This window comes from Colobus angolensis, unplaced genomic scaffold, assembly GCF_000951035.1.
Source record: "Colobus angolensis palliatus isolate OR3802 unplaced genomic scaffold, Cang.pa_1.0 Scaffold259, whole genome shotgun sequence".
Classification (NCBI taxonomy): domain Eukaryota; kingdom Metazoa; phylum Chordata; class Mammalia; order Primates; family Cercopithecidae; genus Colobus; species Colobus angolensis.
In genome coordinates, this window is record NW_012115810.1 from 318754 (window position 1) to 339632 (window position 20879).

At 35.1% G+C, this 20879-nt stretch overlaps 1 protein-coding gene across 1 annotated transcript in view; it reads left to right on the forward strand.

The window, feature by feature from the left end:
• COBLL1 (cordon-bleu WH2 repeat protein-like 1) overlaps positions 1 to 20879 on the forward strand; it is a 100387-nt gene that overhangs the window by 46130 nt on the left and 33378 nt on the right. Inside the window, exons 3-7 of the mRNA XM_011947082.1 lie at positions 5051 to 5252; positions 7289 to 7517; positions 8361 to 8399; positions 12970 to 13067; positions 13181 to 13417. Of these exons, the coding sequence (XP_011802472.1) occupies positions 5051 to 5252; positions 7289 to 7517; positions 8361 to 8399; positions 12970 to 13067; positions 13181 to 13417 (805 nt within the window). The remainder of the gene's footprint in view (positions 1 to 5050; positions 5253 to 7288; positions 7518 to 8360; positions 8400 to 12969; positions 13068 to 13180; positions 13418 to 20879) is intronic.

Here is a 20879-nt window from a genome sequence, read left to right on the forward strand (position 1 = left end):
GGTACCCAAAATTCATTGTGATGTAATAATATAGAATGATGGTTTGTAGAGTTACAGTAAGCACATCACATAGCAGACCATTGAAATTTGCATTTTAGATCTCCTGTTGGTTACTTTCAGCAACCCTGCCACTTTGTTATGTCCCTCCAATCCTGCCCCCTTTCCACTGGCTAGCTCCTCTTTCTGTCTCTGTCTCCTTTCTGCATTAGCTTCAATCCTATCAGCTCCCTACAAGATGTATCTGGAATCCGAATAGTCCAGGCCTCCACCATCTTCCACCTAAATTTGTGCAATAACCCTGTAGCTGCTGCCCCAGGCTATTTTGAATACAAAAACCAGAATGTAATCCTTTTAAAAAGTAGAGTAGGCTGGGCGCGGTGGCTCAAGCCTGTAATCCCAGCACTTTGGGAGGCCGAGACGGGCGGATCACGAGGTCAGGAGATCGAGACCATCCTGGCTAACACGGTGAAACCCCGTCTCTACTAAAAAATACAAAAAACTAGCCGGGCTAGGTGGCGGGCGCCTGTAGTCCCAGCTACTCGGGAGGCTGAGGCCGGAGAATGGCGTAAACCCGGGAGGCGGAGCTTGCAGTGAGCTGAGATCCGGCCACTGCACTCCAGCCCAGGCGACAGAGCGAGACTCCATCTCAAAAAAAATTAAAAAAAAAAAAAAAAAAGTAGAGTAGATCACATCACTCCTTAGAACTGTTTGGAGGCTTTCTGTCTCACTCAGTAAAATCTCAAATCTTCACTTGAAAGGCCTTTAAACACTACAAGATTATCACTGATTTCGTGCCTATTGTTTTCACCTTAGCCTACCAGTTTCTGTTTTTCTTTAAACACTTAGAGCACTTCCTGCCTCAGGGTTTTTGTACTTGTCAAAGCTATCTTTCCCCAGATATCCCAGGCCCTTCAAGGTCTCTCTATTCTGGTGTCATTTTTCAATTAGGACATTCCTAACTTCTTTCCTTGTTTTTTTTATTTAAATTTTATTTTTTTATCAGAGCATGTATCACCACCTGATATTTTATATATTTTCCTTGTTTCTTTTTTCTCTTCTCTCTAGATCAGAGTTCCATAAACTTCATAAACTACAGTATGATCAGAATAGGCTGGAGTGCCTGTCAAAGCACAAATTGCTGTTCCTCGTTCCCAGAGGAATTAATGATCTGGGCTGGGGCTTGACAATTTGCATTTCTAACAAGTTCTCAGCAGATGCTGCTGGTCTATGTATCACACCTTGAGAACCAGCGTGTTAGAATTACTCTATCCAGTATGGCAGCCATTCACCAAATGTGTCTACTTACATTGAATTTAAATTAAGTTGAATAAATTAAAAATTTGGTTTGGGAGTCCACTAGCTCAGTAACCACTGTGTTGGACAGTGCAGATACAGAACATTTCCATCGGTGCAGAAAATTCCACTGGGTTTATTACTGTAAAACACAAACCACACAAAGGCCCACATGGAGCTTACTATGTTGTAAGGAATCAGGTTAGATACACAACTTTTCTTTTTCATCTGATAGTTTTCCCAGTACCACTTATTGAAAATTCAGTTGTTTCCCCAGAAACAATTCATATGCAGTATTAAATTCACATATGAAATTATGTCTATTGCAGAACTTTCTGGATTGCTGCATTTATCTGTCTGGGAATAGGAATACTTTCCAGACAAATTTGGCTTCTGAAATTATTGAATAAAGAATTGGACCTGGAATTATAAAATGAGAATAAAGTCATAAAGAAGTTCTGTGGTTTTCAGTTGCCTCTAAAAGAGGCATTTTTAGTAGAAAACATGTAGGCAGTGTTGAGTTCAAAGGTCATGATATAGTCAGCAATTTTTTTCTTATGAAATCTGATATAGTGTATAAAGTTTCTTGATAAATAAAGTGACTGAGGGTATAGGCCGTTATATTAATATTCTTGACCAATTGTCCACCCCATTTATTAGATTAGAAAATTAATTTGTCACAGAAATACCAATATTTCTACACAAAGTATCAAAGTGTTCTTTTTTAAAAAATCAAAAATGTATTTTTTTAACGTTTATATGTTTATACATAAAGGATGATAATTATGGCACAAAAATAGGGATGAAAACAAAACAAAACTTTAATAATTTTTTGTATTTCTGTTTTGTTTTGTTTTTTGAGACGGAGTCTTGCTCTGTCGCCCAGGCTGGAGTGCAGTGGTGTGATCTTAGCTCACTACAAGCTCCGCCTCCTGAGTTCACGCCATTCTCCTGCCTCAGCCTCCCAAGTAGCTGGGACTACAGGTGCCCGTCACCACGCCCAGCTAATTTTTGTATTTTTAGTAGAGACGGGGTTTCACCGTGTTAGCCAGGATGGCTTTGATCTCATGACCTCGTGATCCGCCCGCCTCAGCCTCCTAAAGTGCTGCGATTATAGGCGTGAGCCACCGCACCCAGCCATTTGTCTTGTTAACTTATGTATTTCTGGCAGAGATTCAAGAAAACTGTATATTTAAGAAGTAAAAGATGTTGGAAGAATAAGTGTCAATGTTTTTACATTTATTACTTGACACATTTATATATAAAGAGAAAGAAATACAGTCTGCATGTATCATCATTTACTCATAGACAACAGCAGACAGTTACCCAGTCAGTTGGCAATGAAAGTTCTCTCCTCCTCCAGCTAAACTGTATTTATAATTGTATTTCACTAGACATTACCTAATCCTTCTTAACTTTATTTACTATCAAAGAAAGTACTATTTCCAAGTCTAGAATTAGTATGTGCCATCCAGTTGCTCTTGTAGAGTACCATATTACCAAAAAAATCAACTTCCACAAGACCGTTTTGCTAGTCTCTCTCTGGATGAAATTAAAAATGTACTGTTTAAAGCCAAAACATGGGCAATATAGATACATTTATGGGCATAGCCTGTGGCTCAAAAGAAGGATGTAAAACTCTTAAATAATATGCAACCATCTAATAAAGACATAGGGAATGTATTTTGAGAATTGAAATGTATTCCTGAGACTTGTTTCTTAATTGAGGGACCTTTTATTTATTTATTTTTCTTTATATATGTACAAGTAATAGGGTGCTACTTGTATGTGGGGGAGGAGAAGGGAGGTGTGAGGGACCGTTGAGAAACATACTCCTTATGCAATAAAGATTGGACTGGCCCAGGAGTAGGCAGCGACCACAGAAAGTAGAAATGGGGGCTGAACACGGGATGATCTGAGATCTATGTAACATGTTGTTTGACTTCAAGACCACACAGTGTCCAAGAGTGAGTCCTTCCCCACCTCTGCAGGAGACTCCTTGTCTGGAAGAACTGCATCAGAGGGGCTGCAGGCCTGGGAGCTTACCGAGGGTGACGTGCCATATGAAAACAGAGAATGATTTCTAGCCCCATTTCCCTGTCAAGTTCCCAAAAGCCAGTAGTCAGGTTTATATCTCTGGTCAAGAAATTGGAGAATAACTTTTTACTAATATGTACATTTCCCTTTTGAGGTGGGATGCAGATGTCTGGCTCCCCAATTACCCTAAAGTGAATCCCATGAACCTACACCTCCAGCCATAAAAATAGGATTTTCACACTGCAGTTCAGTGCCTTATTCTTAAGTATGAACTAACAGCTTAGGATCACCTGACATTTGGGGAAAGCACATGATACCAAAGATTTTTTAGTGTGCTTTCCTTAAGGGCTGACAGTATTAAGAAAGACTCAGAGACTATGTTGTTCTGTTGATGATATGAATGAAAATATAAGTCTGTGTCAACAATGAGAGTCTATGGAAAGGGAAGCAAAAAATTGGTAAGTATCCCTGAATCCCAAGTTGGGTATGAAAGTTTCTATAGAAATAAGTCCTGTATTACCAATAGTATTAACCATTCATTCATTATTTGAAATTATCTCATGCATTTACTTTATTTCTATTTTATGTTCTAGCACAAGAGCTGATAAACTTTTTCTGTCATGGGCCAGGAAGTAAAAATAGTAGGCTTTGTGGGCTATGCCTGTATAGTAGGTGTGGTCACCCTACTCCATTCTGCTGTTGTAACTAACACAAAAGTAGCCTGAGACGTTATGTAAACAAATGGGCGTGGCTATTTTATGATACAACTTTATTTACAAAAACAGACTGTGGGCCCATTTTGACCTGCACATTGTGGTTTGCTGACACTTGGTTTAGTACATCCAGTAGAGTGTTAGATCTATGAGAACAGATGTACTATAATACTTGTACTGTGATTCCAGTGCCTAGAGAATATTCATAACCTTTGAATGATTAAAGAATTTGTACTACGCCCTTTAGGATTTTGTGGACTTCCTATGTAGGTATTTACAGTCTGTTTTCTAAAGTCGAAAAGGTGGTGGTGCTTGTTCCAAATGCTTCATTCTTATGAGAAATTTGTAACCAATTCATAAGCTAAAGACTGCCAATATTTTATTACAAATAATGTGTTGTGAAGGACTGCTCTTGGGTAAGGAAAGGACTCCTCCTGAAGTTTATAATTTGGAAACAATTTGGTAAAACATAAAAGTAGTTGTTGAACTAACACTAGGATCCATGCTGTCTTGACTTTTTAACATCCCAGGACTTTTTAACTATTACAATTTTGTCTGTTTAAATATCTTGTAGTTCAATTTTTTGCAGTTATATTATTTTTGTTATGATGATGATGATGATGATGATGATGATAACAGGGTCTTGCTCTGTTGCCCAGGCTGGAGTACAGTGGTGTGATCTCATCTCACTGCAACCTCATCTTCCAGGGCTCATGTTGTTCTCTGGCCTCCACCTCCTGAGTAGGTGGGACTAGAGGCACGTACCACCACAGCAGGCTATTTTTAAAAATTTTTTGTAGAGACAGGGTCTTGCCATGTTGCCTAGACTGGTCTCCAACTCCTGGGCTCAAGCGGTCTTCCTGCGTTGGCCTCTAGCTTGGCCTGTAGCTCAAATTTTAAGCTACTTTTCCAAATACTATTTTGTAGCCTTGTTTATCTATTGAAGACAAGCGTTCGAAGAAAATCCTCAAAATAATAACAGGTAATGAAATACTCTTGTTTTACAGTAAACCTATGATGGACTTGTTGATATTCCTTTGTGCACAGTATCACTTAAATCCATCAAGTTACACAATCGATCTGTTGTCAGCTGAACAGAACCACATTAAATTTAAGCCAAACACACCAATAGGAATGTTGGAGGTAGAGAAGGTAATTTTAAAGCCAAAAACGTTGGATAAGAAAAAGCCTACACCTATAATACCAGAGGTAAGAATTCCATTATATGTTTTGGTATCTTATGGCTAAAATATTAAGTTGATTTTTCAGTCATTAGCAGCTCATTGTAAGTGAAATGAAAATGGACTTTCCTGATCAAATTTGATGTGAACATAGGTATGTTTTTCTAGGCCACTTTGTTTAGGATTCAGTTGGTTATTGATCCTTGGATTCAATAGAATTTGGGCAAAACTTTAGATTTAAGTGCTCTAAAATGATATCTAATATGATTGCATAAGAGTGTAACAATTATGAATGATTTGTATTTTAAGCTACTTTTTAAAAAAGTATTTTATATGTAAAGGAAGGTTTTAGAATCTTCATGCAAATTCATCTAAGAATTTCTTAAAGTAATATTTTGGCTTCTGCATACTTGGTAAGCAGCAGTCGTAACTTACTAACATCTATTTGCGTGTGTGTTTTTGTTTTGTTTTCCAACTCTTCATTGTGTTTGAATTAATAACATCTAAACTATTAATGTGTGCTGCACATTAACTCCATTTTCTTTAATGTACAAATTCCATGCAAAATTTTTTAACCACATCATTCTAATATCATCAGTCCTTATTAAAATTATTTTATTGCTATACACAATAGGGTAGAATTTTACGGGTTTCAACAAATTCTCTGTCATTATGAACATCAACCATTTTCATTTTATAATATATATAAAAGTTTATATATTAAATTGCTACATGTGACTTAAATATACATATTCTTGCATTTTCTTCGTGTTGTTATGAAGCTTTTTTCAAAGAAGTTGAGTTTTTGAAAATATTAAAACATACTTGCTTTCTGCAATATATGATTTAATATTATTAATATGTGTTAGGATATTGGACTGCCTTCTGTCTAGGTATTTGTTTCTGTTTAGGTGTTTATTACCTATCCCTGCTGTTTTTCTAGGTGGAAATGGTTATATTTATGCTATTGCATGGGATTATACAGAGGGTTTTAGTTTTGTGAATAAATGTCTTTAAGGACTTGCAAAATGTACATTTCACTTAGTCTAGTCTCATATTGCTAAGTTCCATACAGGATTTAATTCAATTACATGATGAGATGCTTAAAATCTTCCCAGTAATTTTAAATTATCAGTACTAGATATCTAATTAAGACATTTTAATATTCTTTACTAAAATATTAAAATTAGCCAAAGTAGTAATAGTAACAACAACAAAAGCTAATCACAATAGTCAGTGTTCTCTTATTGATTAATGACTATGTGCCAGAAAGTCTGCTAAGCTTTTCATATGGATTATCTCATTTATAATGTTTCAAACAGAAACAAAATTTTAGTGACTTAACCAAAATGCCTCTTTTTTTTATTGAGGCAATAGAGAAATTATTTGAAAGATAAATATTCCTCAAAGGGTAGGATAAAATATACATAATTTTGTACTATGTATATCTGCTAATTTTAAAGTAAATATTTTAAGGAACAAAGTGAAAATATGAGTGGTACTAGATATGAGGCTAGTTTGTTCTTTTTTAGTTTAAAATCTAATTAAAATCTTACTATAGAATCGTTGGATTATTTAATAAATAAACTAATGTGTTTGCTTCTAAGAACTTGCTTTGGATTTAGGAAGTAACATTAATCAAAAAGAGAATTTCACGCCAAAATAGGAAAGTACTGTTTGGTGGCTCACGCCTATAATCCCAGCACTTTGGGAGGCCGAGGCAGGTGGATCACCTGAGGTCGGGAGTTCAAGACCAGTCTGACCAACATGGAGAAACCCTGTCTCTACTAAAAATACAAAAAAATTAGCCGGGGTGGTGGCGCATGCCTATAATTCCAGCTACTTGGGAGGCTGAGGCAGGAGAATCTCTTGAACCCGGGAGGCGGAGGTTGCGGTGAGCTGAGATCGCGCCATTGCACTCCAGTCTGGGCAAAAAGAGCGAAACTCTGTCTAAAAAAAAAAAAAGAATATGTAACTGTAGGTTATCTCATTATTCTAGACATTATTGTAGAATGTTTGTTTCAGTAAATTATGATACAAGTATGGCTTTAATCTGTGTTTCAGAAAACTGTGAGAGTAGTCATTAATTTTAAGAAAACACAGAAGACCATAGTGAGAGTGAGTCCACACGCATCACTTCAAGAGCTTGCCCCTATTATATGTAGCAAATGTGAGTTTGATCCGTTGCATACAGTATTGTTGAAAGATTATCAATCGCAGGAGCCCCTCGACTTGACAAAATCTCTTAATGACCTGGGACTAAGAGAATTATATGCAATGGATGTCAACAGAGGTAAGACAGGCTTCTATTTTATTTATTTAGTGGGATGTATATATTTGTATATTTTTGTGCATTGTGTTTGCATGTAGGTATTCTCAAGTTCATAATGACAGTTAATGGGTCCTATAGATAGAAGTAATTGCATGGCATTAGGAATAAGAAAACAAAATGTTAATAAATATAAATCAAGTTAAATATAATATTTAACTTAATTTCAGTTATTGAAATTGGAATTAAAACTTGTCTTTTTAGCCATCATCTACATTTTATATTTTTTCTTTCTCTGATTTTTTTTTTGGGGGGGGGCGTAGGATTTAACTTAATTCTTCATGGCTTTGAGGCTTAAACAGAAAATAAAAATTTACATGTAAATTCGTTGTTATTCTAATCAAGTGTGAATTACTGTAGACTCATTATGATTTTGTCTGAGTGTTAATTATCATTCAAGTTTGGAAGTTTCTTGCCAGATTTTTTCTAAGGTCAACACCAAAATAAGTTGGCTTATGAAATGAATCAATCTTACTCAAAAAATTTTTGAAATAGCTTCCAGTTTTAATCTATAGAAATGATGTAGGGTGTTAAAATTTGGAGATCTTAGATAACGCTGGTTTGTATGATGTCTGGTAGACAAATGCAAACATTTATTCAACATGAATCTGTTTCACTAAGCAAAATAAAAGTTTAGTGAAGCTGACAATGATTTACATACTCTTTGCTTAGAGACTTCAAAATTTGTCCTGAGGTTGTGGCTTTATATAATCCATAAACTACTTTTTCAACTCAGTGATGTTTTATACTTGAACAAACATCATCTTCACAGTCAATTTACCCTCTTTTATACCCCTCCTTCTGTAGCCACTTCTGTTACTGTCTTCAGTAAGTCATCTTTACAAGGTAAGATGTACGAATCAGTAGAAACAAATTATAACATGAAATGGGAGATATTGAAAATAAGCTTCTAATTTTACCTTTTCTTAACATCACTAACATGTTCATTCTGTAAGAGATTTTAACCTAGAAAATATTTCGGTTTTATTTCCTGAAAAGATTTATAGGTTCCTTCCCCTTGATTTCCAAATTTAATTATAATAATTTCATTTCAACAAATGTTTAAAAATTGTTCTAACAGTGTGGGAAAACATATTCTTTACTCTCATACAAGGAAAAATGATTTGCTAGGATCTTTATTGGGTACAAATACTAATAGCTTGGTAGTAACAAGGAAGCATCTGAGATTATTTCACTGAACAGTAATTCAGAATAATGATGTTATATTAACCATATGAAATTTTGCAGTCATTGTTTGTGAATATTTTGTGATAACATGGAAAATGCTTACATTGAAGTTAGCTTTTATACCATATAAGTGTGTTTAACACAATAGGTGAATAAATGCTTTTATATGAAATTGCTGAAAGGAAATACATAAAAAATTTCAATAGTGGTTACCTTTGGGTGGTAGGGTTATGGTAGGTGATTTTTTAAAAATTATTTATTTTCTTTATAATACAGAATTACATAATGGGCATGCATTCCTTTCATAGAGAAAAACTGTATTAAAAATTGTCCAATAATAAATTGTACAAATCTTCTTTCACCCATTAAGAAAAGTCTCAAATAATTGATTACTCTAATAATTACCAGCTTACTAAAAAAACAAGCCTTAACAAACTGCATATATTATGTGTTACTGAAATCTCACCTTCTACTTCCATAATAATAAGAGATTAGAAATGGTAGTCTCTGTGATTCTTTCTAGCAACAACATTTTGTTACTTGTACTTGACCTTTACTCCTAATTTTGCCTAATCCTAAGCAAATTCCATAAACTTTCTGGCCTCATTTCGAGGTTGTCGAATGTATTGATTTCTAATATCCCTTCCAGTAATGGAAGGATGTGGTTTATTCAGAATATGAAATGTTGTGGATAAATCTTAAGAGAGTGAAATATTAAAATTAAGAAAGCTTTACAGTATCAGAATCTACAAGGTCAATCCAAATGCTGTCAATGCCCTTGCCTCCTTATTTTTTCTGATACTATTTTGAAAACTTAGAACTTTCCATGCAATTATTTTTAACCTGCCTTTTAGAAATAGAAATAGGAAACTACAGTATTTGAGTTGCTTTTCTAAGTAAGCTCAAGGCTTTGCTTGTCTTACTGTTTAATCTGACTTGCTATGATACCTGATATAGAACTTTAAGTGAAAACTTAAGGGCTAACTAGTGTGGAGGATGACCTGAAAATTTCTTCACCAAAAATAACCATGTGGGCCAGGCATGGTGGCTCACGCCTATCATTCCAACACTTTGGGAGGCCAAGTAGGGAAGATTGCTTGAGCCTAGGAATTTCAGACCAGCCTGGGCAACCTGGCAAAACCCCATCTCTACAAAAAATGCAAAAATTAGCCAGCTATGGAACACATGCCTGTAGTCCCAGCTACTTAGAAGGCTGAGGTGGGAGGATCACCTACGCCCAGGGAGGTCAGGGCTGTGGTGAGCTACGACCCTGCCAGTGCACTCCAGACTGGGTGACAGAGTGAGACTGTCTCAGAAAAATAAATAAAAATAAAAAATATTCTGGTTATATTTATTATATTGCACAACCATATGAATTTTTCATCTACTGTTCTAAATTTAATTGTGCATCCATATGCACTTAAAATAAGTGGTGTATTCCATCTTAAAATGAAATAGTGGCAAATCTAAAACAAAAATACAAATATAAATAATCTTTAAATGGAGACCAGTTTTAGTTCTACTGTTTAATGCCTATTCGTCTTTGTGCAAGTTATTAAAATTCTCTGTTCACTTATAGTTACTGAGAGTGTAATGGAGTAATACCACTGCTTTCATATATGTATATATATTTTTTATATCCTGCAGGGTAAATGCTAGCATCTTCCAATGAGAAAAGGGGCTCAGAGTGATAACTTTTGATAATTCCCTCACAAGGTCATTCTAAGAAATATATTAGACATGCAAAAAACTTTAACTGTAAAGTGCTATGCACGTGTTCGTTATTATTAGTTGCTAGCATTGTGAAACTCATTGTGCAGAATGTATGCTGCTTATTTAATAGTTGAATCATCAGATTTAAAAGTTTTACTTTGTAAAATAGTTTTCCTTTCATATGTTATTGAGGCATTACTATATTTATTTGGTGTTAACTAGCTTTCCTTTCCTGAAGTAGTCCCTATTTTGCCGTAATTTTTTTTGGTTTTTTTTTAGACAGGTGTTTTAAATAAAAGCATTTAAGACTAGATGTTTATCTCTTAGTTTAGCTTCAGTTGTGTCTCACAAATTTTAATACACAATATTTTATTTCAAATGTTATTGAAATTGTACTGTGATTTACCATAAAATCCATATGTTGCTTAGTAGAAGAAATATTTTTGAATTTTACAGATCACCACTCATTGTTTTTCCAAGCCTTTAGAAAAATTCGCTACTCATTTATTGAAGAAACAAGGTCTTATAGCTTCCCACGTTCAGATTTTTACTGTTGCCTCCAGTGGTATCACTTAGTGTTTAACTTATTGCCAATGTCATTGAAATTTTATTTCAATGTAGATTTCCCCTCTATTTCCTGTAAACTGATGGTTAAATCTAGAGGCTTGATCAGATTTTGGCAAGAAATTTTTTTGGCAAGAATACTTCACAAGTGTTGCTGTGTACTTCCATCAGCAAACATGTAACGACGAGTTCTTTTTTTCTAATGTTAGCCATCGAAGTTCTTTGTCTACATCTTAGTTAATTAGGAGTCGAAAAATAGTGAAAGTCTATTGCAATCAATATTACTAAAAAAGCAAGCTTCCCCGTGTCAGCTATATGACTGCTACAGAGGTTGAATTCAATCAGAAAAAGGTAGAATAGGCCAGATGCGGTGGCTCACGCCTGTAATCCCAGCACATTGGGAGGCCACGGTGAGTGGATCACCTGAGGTCAGGAGTTCGAGACCAGCCTGGCCAACACGGTGAAACCCCATCTCTACTAAAAATACTATTAGCAAGGCATGGGGGCGCACACCTGTAGTCCCAGCTACTTGGGAGGCTGAGGCAGGAGAACTGTTTGAACCCAGGATGCGGAGGTTGCAGTGAGCCAAGATCACACCACTGTTCTCCAGCCTGGGCAACAGAGTGAGATTCAAAAAAAGACTCCATCTCAATAAGTAAATAAAAAAGAAAAGAAAAGAAAAAGGTATAATAAAAGTTTGATGATTTCCTTTCATCAGTTTTTAAAATAATGGACTGGTTCTCCAGCATAACACAAAGGTGAACAAAGAGGCTTTTTTTTTAGTATCATTATGAATGTATGAAATTAAACACATGTGACATGTTTCAGTTTATTGAGTTACTTTTATGATGTCCAAATTATCCTTACTTTTACCTACCGGTAGAAACCATCTCAAGTTGGTTCCTGAGTCCTTTTAACACAACCTGGTAGACTTTGACAGCATTCTTTCTAGTATGGCTAGATGTCCCAAGCTTATCTTGTACGTTCCTTGATACCAATAGAGAATCAACCATTCTCAAGTAATCATGGTTTCTTTTAATGGGAAATGGAATTTAGAGCCAGTTTGGGCCAGGGAGTCCCAGCACTATTGGCTGTGTCATTGTTTGTTGGCCCTTCAGTTGATATTAGGAGATGCTTTTTGGAAAATTTTATATAAATATTATGTATACAACCTTGAGGTTTGATATTTGCCATTCTAACTAAAGTAGGGCTTCCTGATTTTCAGCAGTATTAACATTTGGGACAAGATAATTCTGTCACTGGGGACTGTCTTTTGCAGTGTACTATGTTTGGAATCCTCACTGGCCTCTACCCAGTAAATGCCGACAGCACAGTCTTCTAACCCCATTGCCAGTGGTGGCAATCAAATTGTCCCCAGACTTTGTCAGATGTCCTCTGGGGGGGCCAAATTGGTCCCAGTTGAGACCCACCCTATTAAAGAAATAACTTTTATGAAACATTTAGCAGAGTACTGAGCAATTATAATGACTCACATTTTGTAGAATTAAATATTTCACAGTAGTTTAGCTGTGAGAGCAAAGTATAATAAAAATAAAGGAATAAACTGTGTGGTAGCGATTTCATATCTTGTTTAATTTGAAGTGTCCTTTGTATTTTACTTTCGCTTCTGAAATGTTGTATAGAACACAGACTGTGAATCAAAAAAATTGAGTTTGTGGCATAGCTCTGTCATTTCCTGAGTGTTCGCCTTGATTATGTATCTTAGTTTTTTAAGCTTCAGTTTCCTCTTCTGTGAAATAGGAACAATATTTGCTTGTTACTTTGAGAACTTAATAAGATTTAAGGTGCTTAGCAGAGTGCCTTGTTTGTAGACTATAATTAGTAGCTTTTAGCATTAGATAAGTTTGCAAAGGGAAAGTAAGAGAAAGAAATCTTGGAATTGAACAGTCAACCTCACGTACAAAAGTAAGATGCTTTTCTTCTATTTTAGAGTCCTGCCAAATATCACAAAACCTAGATATTATGAAGGAGAAAGAAAATAAAGGGTTTTTCAGTTTTTTTCAACGCAGTAAGAAAAAGCGGGACCAAGTAAGTATTTTCTTATATTGCATGTTGTAAGATTCTTCAAATATTTTTAATTACTAATGCTTTTTACTAATATCTTGAAATTACTAGATTTTGGCTTTGTCCTTCTTTACCAGACTGCCAGTGCTCCTGCAACCCCTCTAGTAAATAAGCACCGCCCAACTTTTACGAGGTCCAATACCATTTCCAAACCATATATTTCCAACACCCTGCCATCGGATGCACCCAAGAAGAGGCGGGCTCCACTGCCTCCGATGCCAGTGTCTCAGAGTGTGCCCCAAGACCTCGCACACATCCAGGAGAGGCCTGCTTCTTGTATAATGAAATCCATGAGCGTGGATGAGACAGATAAGGTGCGTAGTTTTGTTTTTTTGGATGAGGCAGGATACCATTTATTTTTCCTCTTAGCTAACTTGTCCTTTCTAGGTAGACCAGAAAGAAGTAGTCCTATAACAGTTGGTAATTAGTAACAGTTACTAATCTGTAATAAGATAAATAGCTCATTCTAAGATTGGTACTAGGAATAGATCTGTATACGTACAGGACTGTGATGCAGTAAAGGATAAATGTCCATTTTAAGTAACTTTCATATTCAAGCGAAAAAAATATCCAAAAACCTAAAGTCTTGGTTTACTGAGGCCTAACTAGGGGCTCTTGCATGGTGCATGTAATAGGAATGGAAATACAGTCTTTATTTTTGAATAATTCTTTTTTAAACAGTAACACAATCTTTGAGTTGTGTTCATGGGTTTCTAACCACGCGTATCTTCTTGACCTGACTGAGATTCTCCAGGGAATAGCCTGGTATCTACCTAGTACATAGATACTCCATAGTGAAAAAAGAAAATGAGCCTTTTTATATAGAATATATCACAGTTACCTTTATGCACCCTTATCTTCAAAGCACAGTTCTATGTGTACCTTTTTCTCAAAGTTTCTTATTATTACTCACCTTTAATCTCAAATTTTCCCTGAGTTTGCCATTTTGTGGAGATCCATTTGCAAACTACTTTTCATTACTAAACAATCTGCGTATTCCTTGCTTTATCCATGCGAAAAATAAATGAATTTTTAGGTATATATAATTGAAGATGAGACTGTATATATTGTTGCTGGTAATCAGACAGAATGATTTAAGTAACTTTGAGAGCAGATTTTATTTGGAGATACTTGAGACGCTGAGAAGTTTTCTTGTATCTAGTTGAAAGATTTTGTTTCCCCCTCGGGAGCTTAGTAAATGCAATGCTAAAGTAAATTAACTCTTCCCAAGCACCTGATATACATTTCTGTGCTGCTTTGACTTAAAATTAACCATAGTTTTAAAATGTAGTTTATCGACTATCATACATGCAACTCAAAGAGATAGAAATTAATTTTGAAAATGCTTAACCTCAGTACTTGGGAAATGATCCATTAAGTTTCTTATTTCTATTAAGATTTTCTTGTCTAATTTAGTATTTGTGGTATAAAATCTCATAAAATCTCATCTAATCTCACAAATCAGGAGGATAATGTTTTTGTCAAGTGATAGAATCATATACTGACAAAGAATTTGCAGGGTAACTGCTTGAGAGTTAGGTGAATCTTCACGGAAGAGATGATTCTTGAGTTCACTCTTAAAATATGTGTGGGATTGCATTAGGCAAAGGAACCGTGTTCAGAGATGCAGGGATGTGAACACTATGGCTTGTCTAGGCCTGAGCAAGAAACAGAGATTGAAATTAAGCATGGTAAGCAGGGGTCAAGTCAGGGTCCCAAAGACTTTGTTTTGTGCTTGTAGCCCTTTTAAATTTATTTGCAATAAGCAGTAGCATTTTTAGGGTTGTTTTATCATAGAAGAGTGTAAATTATACTCTTGAGTAGCTACGTTTTTGCATATATTAGTATATCTAGAAATATACTTTAGCCCATGCTCACAAATCTTTATTTTAGCTGTCCTCATCCAATCTATTTCAGTAAACTTCCTTTGTACTTGGCTCCCCAAGAGGTCTATGTTGTCTTTCTAGTAGTCTGTTTCTTAAAATTCTGGGCTGCGCTACCAATGACCTCACTGAAAGCTGTTTCTTTTGATTCTCTCCCTCTGCTCTGTGACCAGTTGCTGCCCCTGTGTTAAGTAATCTTTTTTTTAGTATGTTGCCTTTGGCAAACTACACATCTTTGTACAATTTTCTAATTATTTTTTCTTTTGATCTGGACATCTGGATAGTTCTTTGATGTATTGTTCAGTAGGACCCATAATTATTTGTTTTTCCCTAGAGAAGCTGAAGAACTATTTTTTATTTATTCATGGCAAAAATAATAGTGATTAAGCTGTAGTGCACACACAAATTCATACCTTCCTAGGCATCTCTGCAACTAACTTCTTGATATATTTGATGTGATTAATTACCCCCTTGGTCTTGATTTGTCTTTTTCTTCCTTGGTCTTCAGCCTCTTCTTATATCTCAGCCCTCTTGTATTTTTTTTTTTTTCTTGTCACTATTTTATTCATTTTCTAAACTTGGAGGTACTAAATCCATGGTCTTGGTCTATATTTGTGCACTCTTTCAGAGAAGACATCTCTTCTTTTTTGAGTTTGTGGGCTGATGGTTCTCAACTGTGGTGGTTTGAATAATGTTCCTTGCAAAAGGTATGTCTGAACTCTAACCCCTCCAAAACCTATGATTCTGACTTTATTTGTAGATAGAATTTTTGCAGATGTACTTAAGGATCTAGGGATGAAGTCATCTTGGATTTGAGGTGGGCCCAAATCCAGTGACAGGTATCCTTATAAGAAGAGGAGACACACAGGCAGAGAGACACAGAGAAGGTAGTATGAAGACAGAGGCAGAAATTGGCATTATGCTGCCACAACGAACCATTACCAGGAATCACTGGAAGCTGCAAGACGCAAGGGAGGGTTGGTTCTCCCTACTGCCTTCAGAGGAAGCATGACTCTGCCAACACCTTGATTTGAGATTCTGGACTTTAGAACTGTGGAAGAATACATTTGTGTTGTTTTTAGCCACCCAGTCATGGTAATTTGTTAGGGCAGCCCTAGGAAACTATACATCAACTTTGTAATTCCAATCTCAATATTATTCCAGTTGCAATTTGAATTCACAGTTGCTATTGACTCATCACTACCTGGAAGATGTATTTAACACCAAAATCATTGTTTTTCTACCAGACTGAAAATCTCAAGCTCAGCTTTGATTTTTCTTTTTACATCTAATTAGAGACCAATCCTTCATTCAGTCTCCCTTCATGATGTCTTTTATTCCCTCTGCTGACATCTTTTGTAGAGAAATCCAGGACAGAGTATGAAGAGAAAACCAATACTTAACATGTCATTGAAATACTCAACGTGGCAAGCTATTGCATTTGTATTTTTTAATTATCACTTCTCAGTTCAGAAATTTTGCATAGCTTGTTGTCATTTTTCTGGGCATTCAAGATCCTCTACAGAATGATCACAATTTTAATTTTAAACTTTTTAAATCCTCATCATTTATAGGATAGGATAGGATACTTGTATCTCTAACCAAAAGATTTGACTTATTGTTGCTGATGCAAAATCCTGTGTTCTGTCTTTTCAGAATGGAATGGCCCCACTTCCATCTTCTTCATTTCTACTTACCCATCCAAAGGATGTCCATTCTTTTATCAGATTCATGGAAAATTTTCGAAAGATTCCAGCACAGAATAATCCTTACTTTCTCTGAATTTGTCTCTCTTGTCCCTTTTTATTTTCTCTTAATTTGCATTAGATATAGGTTGTATATGTTATTCTAAAGGTAAAATGAGGAATACAGTAAAAATTCTCCTTCCCTATCCCCAACCAAGTTATCCTGCCCAGAGGCAACCACTATTAACAGTTTCTTGTGTGTCTGTCCAGAGATCATGTATGCATATTTAAACCAATATTCATGCTAAATACTTTTTTTTCCTCAGGTGGCCATATGCTACATGCATGTTATACTTTACTTTTTGGTATGGAATGATTTATTCTGGATATTCTTAGCAGTTCATAAAGGGCTTCACCTTTTGGAAGGATTGAATAATATTATATTGATGGGTATAATATGACTTACTTACTTCATCCTCTAAAGATAAACTTTAGGGTTGTATTATGGCTTAATGCTTGCAGCATTGTTAAATTTTGCCTTTTTCTTTTCCCCACCCAGAGGGCAGGAATTGTGTTCTCCAGCAAAATTCTGTAACATGGTAGGTGTTCAAGAGAATTGATAAGTAAACATTAATCACTGCTTTCATAGCCAGGTACAGTATACACAATGAGAATGTGTCACACTTATATCGTAAAATTTTAGTATGTCATTCATATATCTGGTAAATTTTCGAAGTACTTGGATAACTTAAAGATTGCTTACATTTACTTTTATGGTAATTGGACCGTGTAATTCTTAGCAATATATTTCTTAAGCTTTTATAGAAAAGCCAGAATTTAGATAAGGTTATATTGAAAACTTAAGGTCCAACTAAACTATACTGTACATTGCATAATGCTTATAAATATAAATGATCCTTGAATTAAAATTGTTTATAGCCCAGGCTTGGTGGTTCATGCCTATAATCCCAGCACTTTGGGAGGCTGAGGTAGGAGGATCACTTAAAAGCAGGGAGTTTAAGACCAGCCTGGGCCACAAAGTAAGACCCCTGCCTCTACAAAAAAATAATAAAATAAAACAAATCAGCCAGACATGGTGGTGTGTGCCTGCAGCAGTCCCAGCTACTCAGGAGACTGAGGTGGGAGGATCACTTGAGCACAGGCATTCAAAGCTGCAGTGAGCTGTGATCTCACCACTGCACTCCGGCCTGGGTGACAGGGTGAGACCCTGTCTTTAAAAAATAATAATAAACTTTAAAATAGTAAAAGCATGGTTTATATAGCCAGATGCAGATATTCAGGAAATTCAGCAAAACATATGAATTTATGAGTGAATCATACTTATTTCACTGCTTGCTTGTTTTAAATTTAAAATCAAAGATGGTCGTTATCACTATAAACATTTGTATCTATTTTAACAATTTAGTTTTGAATTTGAAAATGTAAAATGTCACTATTTTTAGTGATTGAAAATGATAGCATGTTGAGGAAAACATAACTTGGAAGAAAAATATGTATGACCAAATTGGTTCTAAGTATGTGAATTTTAGACACACTTTAATTTTTATTGTTCAGGATACAAAATAAACCACAAGGGTGCGCTGTTTGACAGAAGTACAGCATTCTAATTTTTCCAGTTTTTTCCTCCAAAGCACCTTTTAATAAAGCAGAAAGAAAATACTGGAAATAGTTACATTGCATGAGAAATAGAAAATGCTTCTTCATGTGGGTAAATAAAGCTAGAGAGATAAATGTCAGTAACACATGACAAAGGGATTTGTAATTAGCAATTTTATTCATTTTGAGTTTTTAATGCATTTTATTGTTCTTTTAAGAGCCACAGAAACTATGTTTGCCTTAGTCAAGGTTTACTGATGTCAGTAAATCTGTAGCTTAGGAAAAATTTTGTCAACCATGTTTATTTTATACTTTTTGGCTGTCTATATTTAATAATTTGCCTCATTCTAAGATATTTCTCAATATTAGCAAATTAAAGTATATGGATGGTGAGTATTTTAGAGCTCATACTGAAAATGCTCACATAAAAGACTGTTGATTTGCTGAGCTAATTTTGACAAACTAATTGTGCCGTTTCCAAAGACTATTCAAAGTTAGCAGAGATAGCAAAGATCCAAATTAGCAAATGATTTAACCCAACCTTTCTTAGAATATTTCTGCATCTAAAATTATTTTTTCCATCTAAATAATACATTTTGAAGAACACATATTTTACTATTATTCCTGCAGTATCCTTTCATATCCCTAAATTTCTCTGTACTCTCTTTCACATTATTTCAAGTCTCATGTCATTTTTCCTATAAAGGTGAAATATACCATCCTCTATGAAAATGTTCATTTGAAAAGAAAACTTTCCCATTAGAAATTTTCTGGCAGTATTTCTTGGTAGTTTTTGAGCATTTTTTAAATATGATTTTTCCTGATGATTTGAAATGCCATTTGTGTAACAAGACAAGTAATAGATAATGCTTTATTTATATGACCCATATAACATATATTCTTATATAAAATGTACATAGTCATTTACAATAAGATTGTCATTTGTGAAATGGGAAGTCAGAAATTCGATTACATTGACTTAAATTGAAAGTGACTTAGAATTCTCAGATAAATCTAAGTTCAGAAATCTAGTTTCTGCACCGTATCTGCTGACCAAGAGTTTATGAAGAGAACATTTAATAAAATCAATGGCCAAAGGATGTTCTGGTCTTATTGACAAATTAGCCTCATAAATTGATTTTACATTTGAATAAGTGGAAGAAGAGTCAGGAAAAAGCATTGGGTAATCTTGACCCATAGAATTCACAGAACCTTTTGGAGAATTTTTCATTTGGCACATTTGGTGTGACTGCTGCTTGGAATGATGAATATACAACAGCAATCCATTTTTCCCCTGGCTATGGGCATGGCACATCATTTTGTTTGGGACATTACATTGTGGCTGGAAACACTGTAAGAAGTGATCTTCATTGGGCATTTTATTTTGTCTCATTTTGCATCCTGCTTCAGACAAACACTCAACTATTGAGAAATGGAGACTCTTTGCCATCTAGTATTATGCAAGTGAAATTTAATACCTAGAGTGTTAGTTTTAAAATAACTGACTTAACTTTTTAAATGTTTTACATTAGTCATCTTTTACCCAGTTTTATATTCTAATGTATATCATGGTTTATAAGCAGATAAGATGACATATTGTCATATACTTATGAAATGTACAGTTACATATTTTGCTATTTTACTTAATTTTAATCTTAGTGATTTTACATAAAGTATGTAAGGTTGTACCCTCTGTTTTAACAGAGTATGTATTTGCAATTTTTAAGAAACATACCCCTTTTTAGATTTTTACACAGGTTGTCACATTTTATTTTCCCCTCCATTTTCCTCATATTTATTATATAGAAAGTGGACCACACGCATAATTCTACAATTGCCTAGGAACAGTGGTTACCATGGCATTTGCAGTTTGCTGTACAGAATACAGCTGTCTGTACTTCCAAAAATATGATTGGTTTCGTTCAGTAGAGAAATGTACCAACACAGTATAATATTTAATCTGCTCCCCTTTTTAAGGCTTTCCTCGATATAATACATACTTTGCCAGTGTAGTTTTCATCAGCTTTTCAAAGGTTCATAATCACAATAACAAAAGCAATGGTGAATGCTTATATAATGCTTACTAATGTTTCAGACAAGGCTCTAAGAACATTACTTATTTAATCCTTATGACAACCCTCTGGGCCATTCCATTTTAGGTTTCTGACAGTTCTACCTCTGGTCTAAAAGTAAAGAACTATGAATTATGAGGAATCAATGAGTTGTTAAACTTTAAGGAAAAATATATTATTCAAAGAGCAGTAGGTCATTTGTGGAATTAATGTGGATTTCTCATTCTTATCTGTTAGTATATAAAAAGTCATACCTCTCTGAAATAACAGGCTGAGTTAATAAAATACTATTGAAAATAATTAGTGTTAGGAGGCTTACTTTACCAGTATGAAGTTTACTTAGTCTCTGTACCTCCGTGATGTTTGCGACCTCATGAGGAGATTTGCCTTTCTCTAGTAACCAGCATGTGTTAACAGAGGCCAGGGCAGATAGAAGCAGGCCTCTTTCCTGGAACCACAGTGATAACCTTATGGTGTCACTGGGATAAGCCTGCTCCCAACCTTAATTCCCTTTCTGGA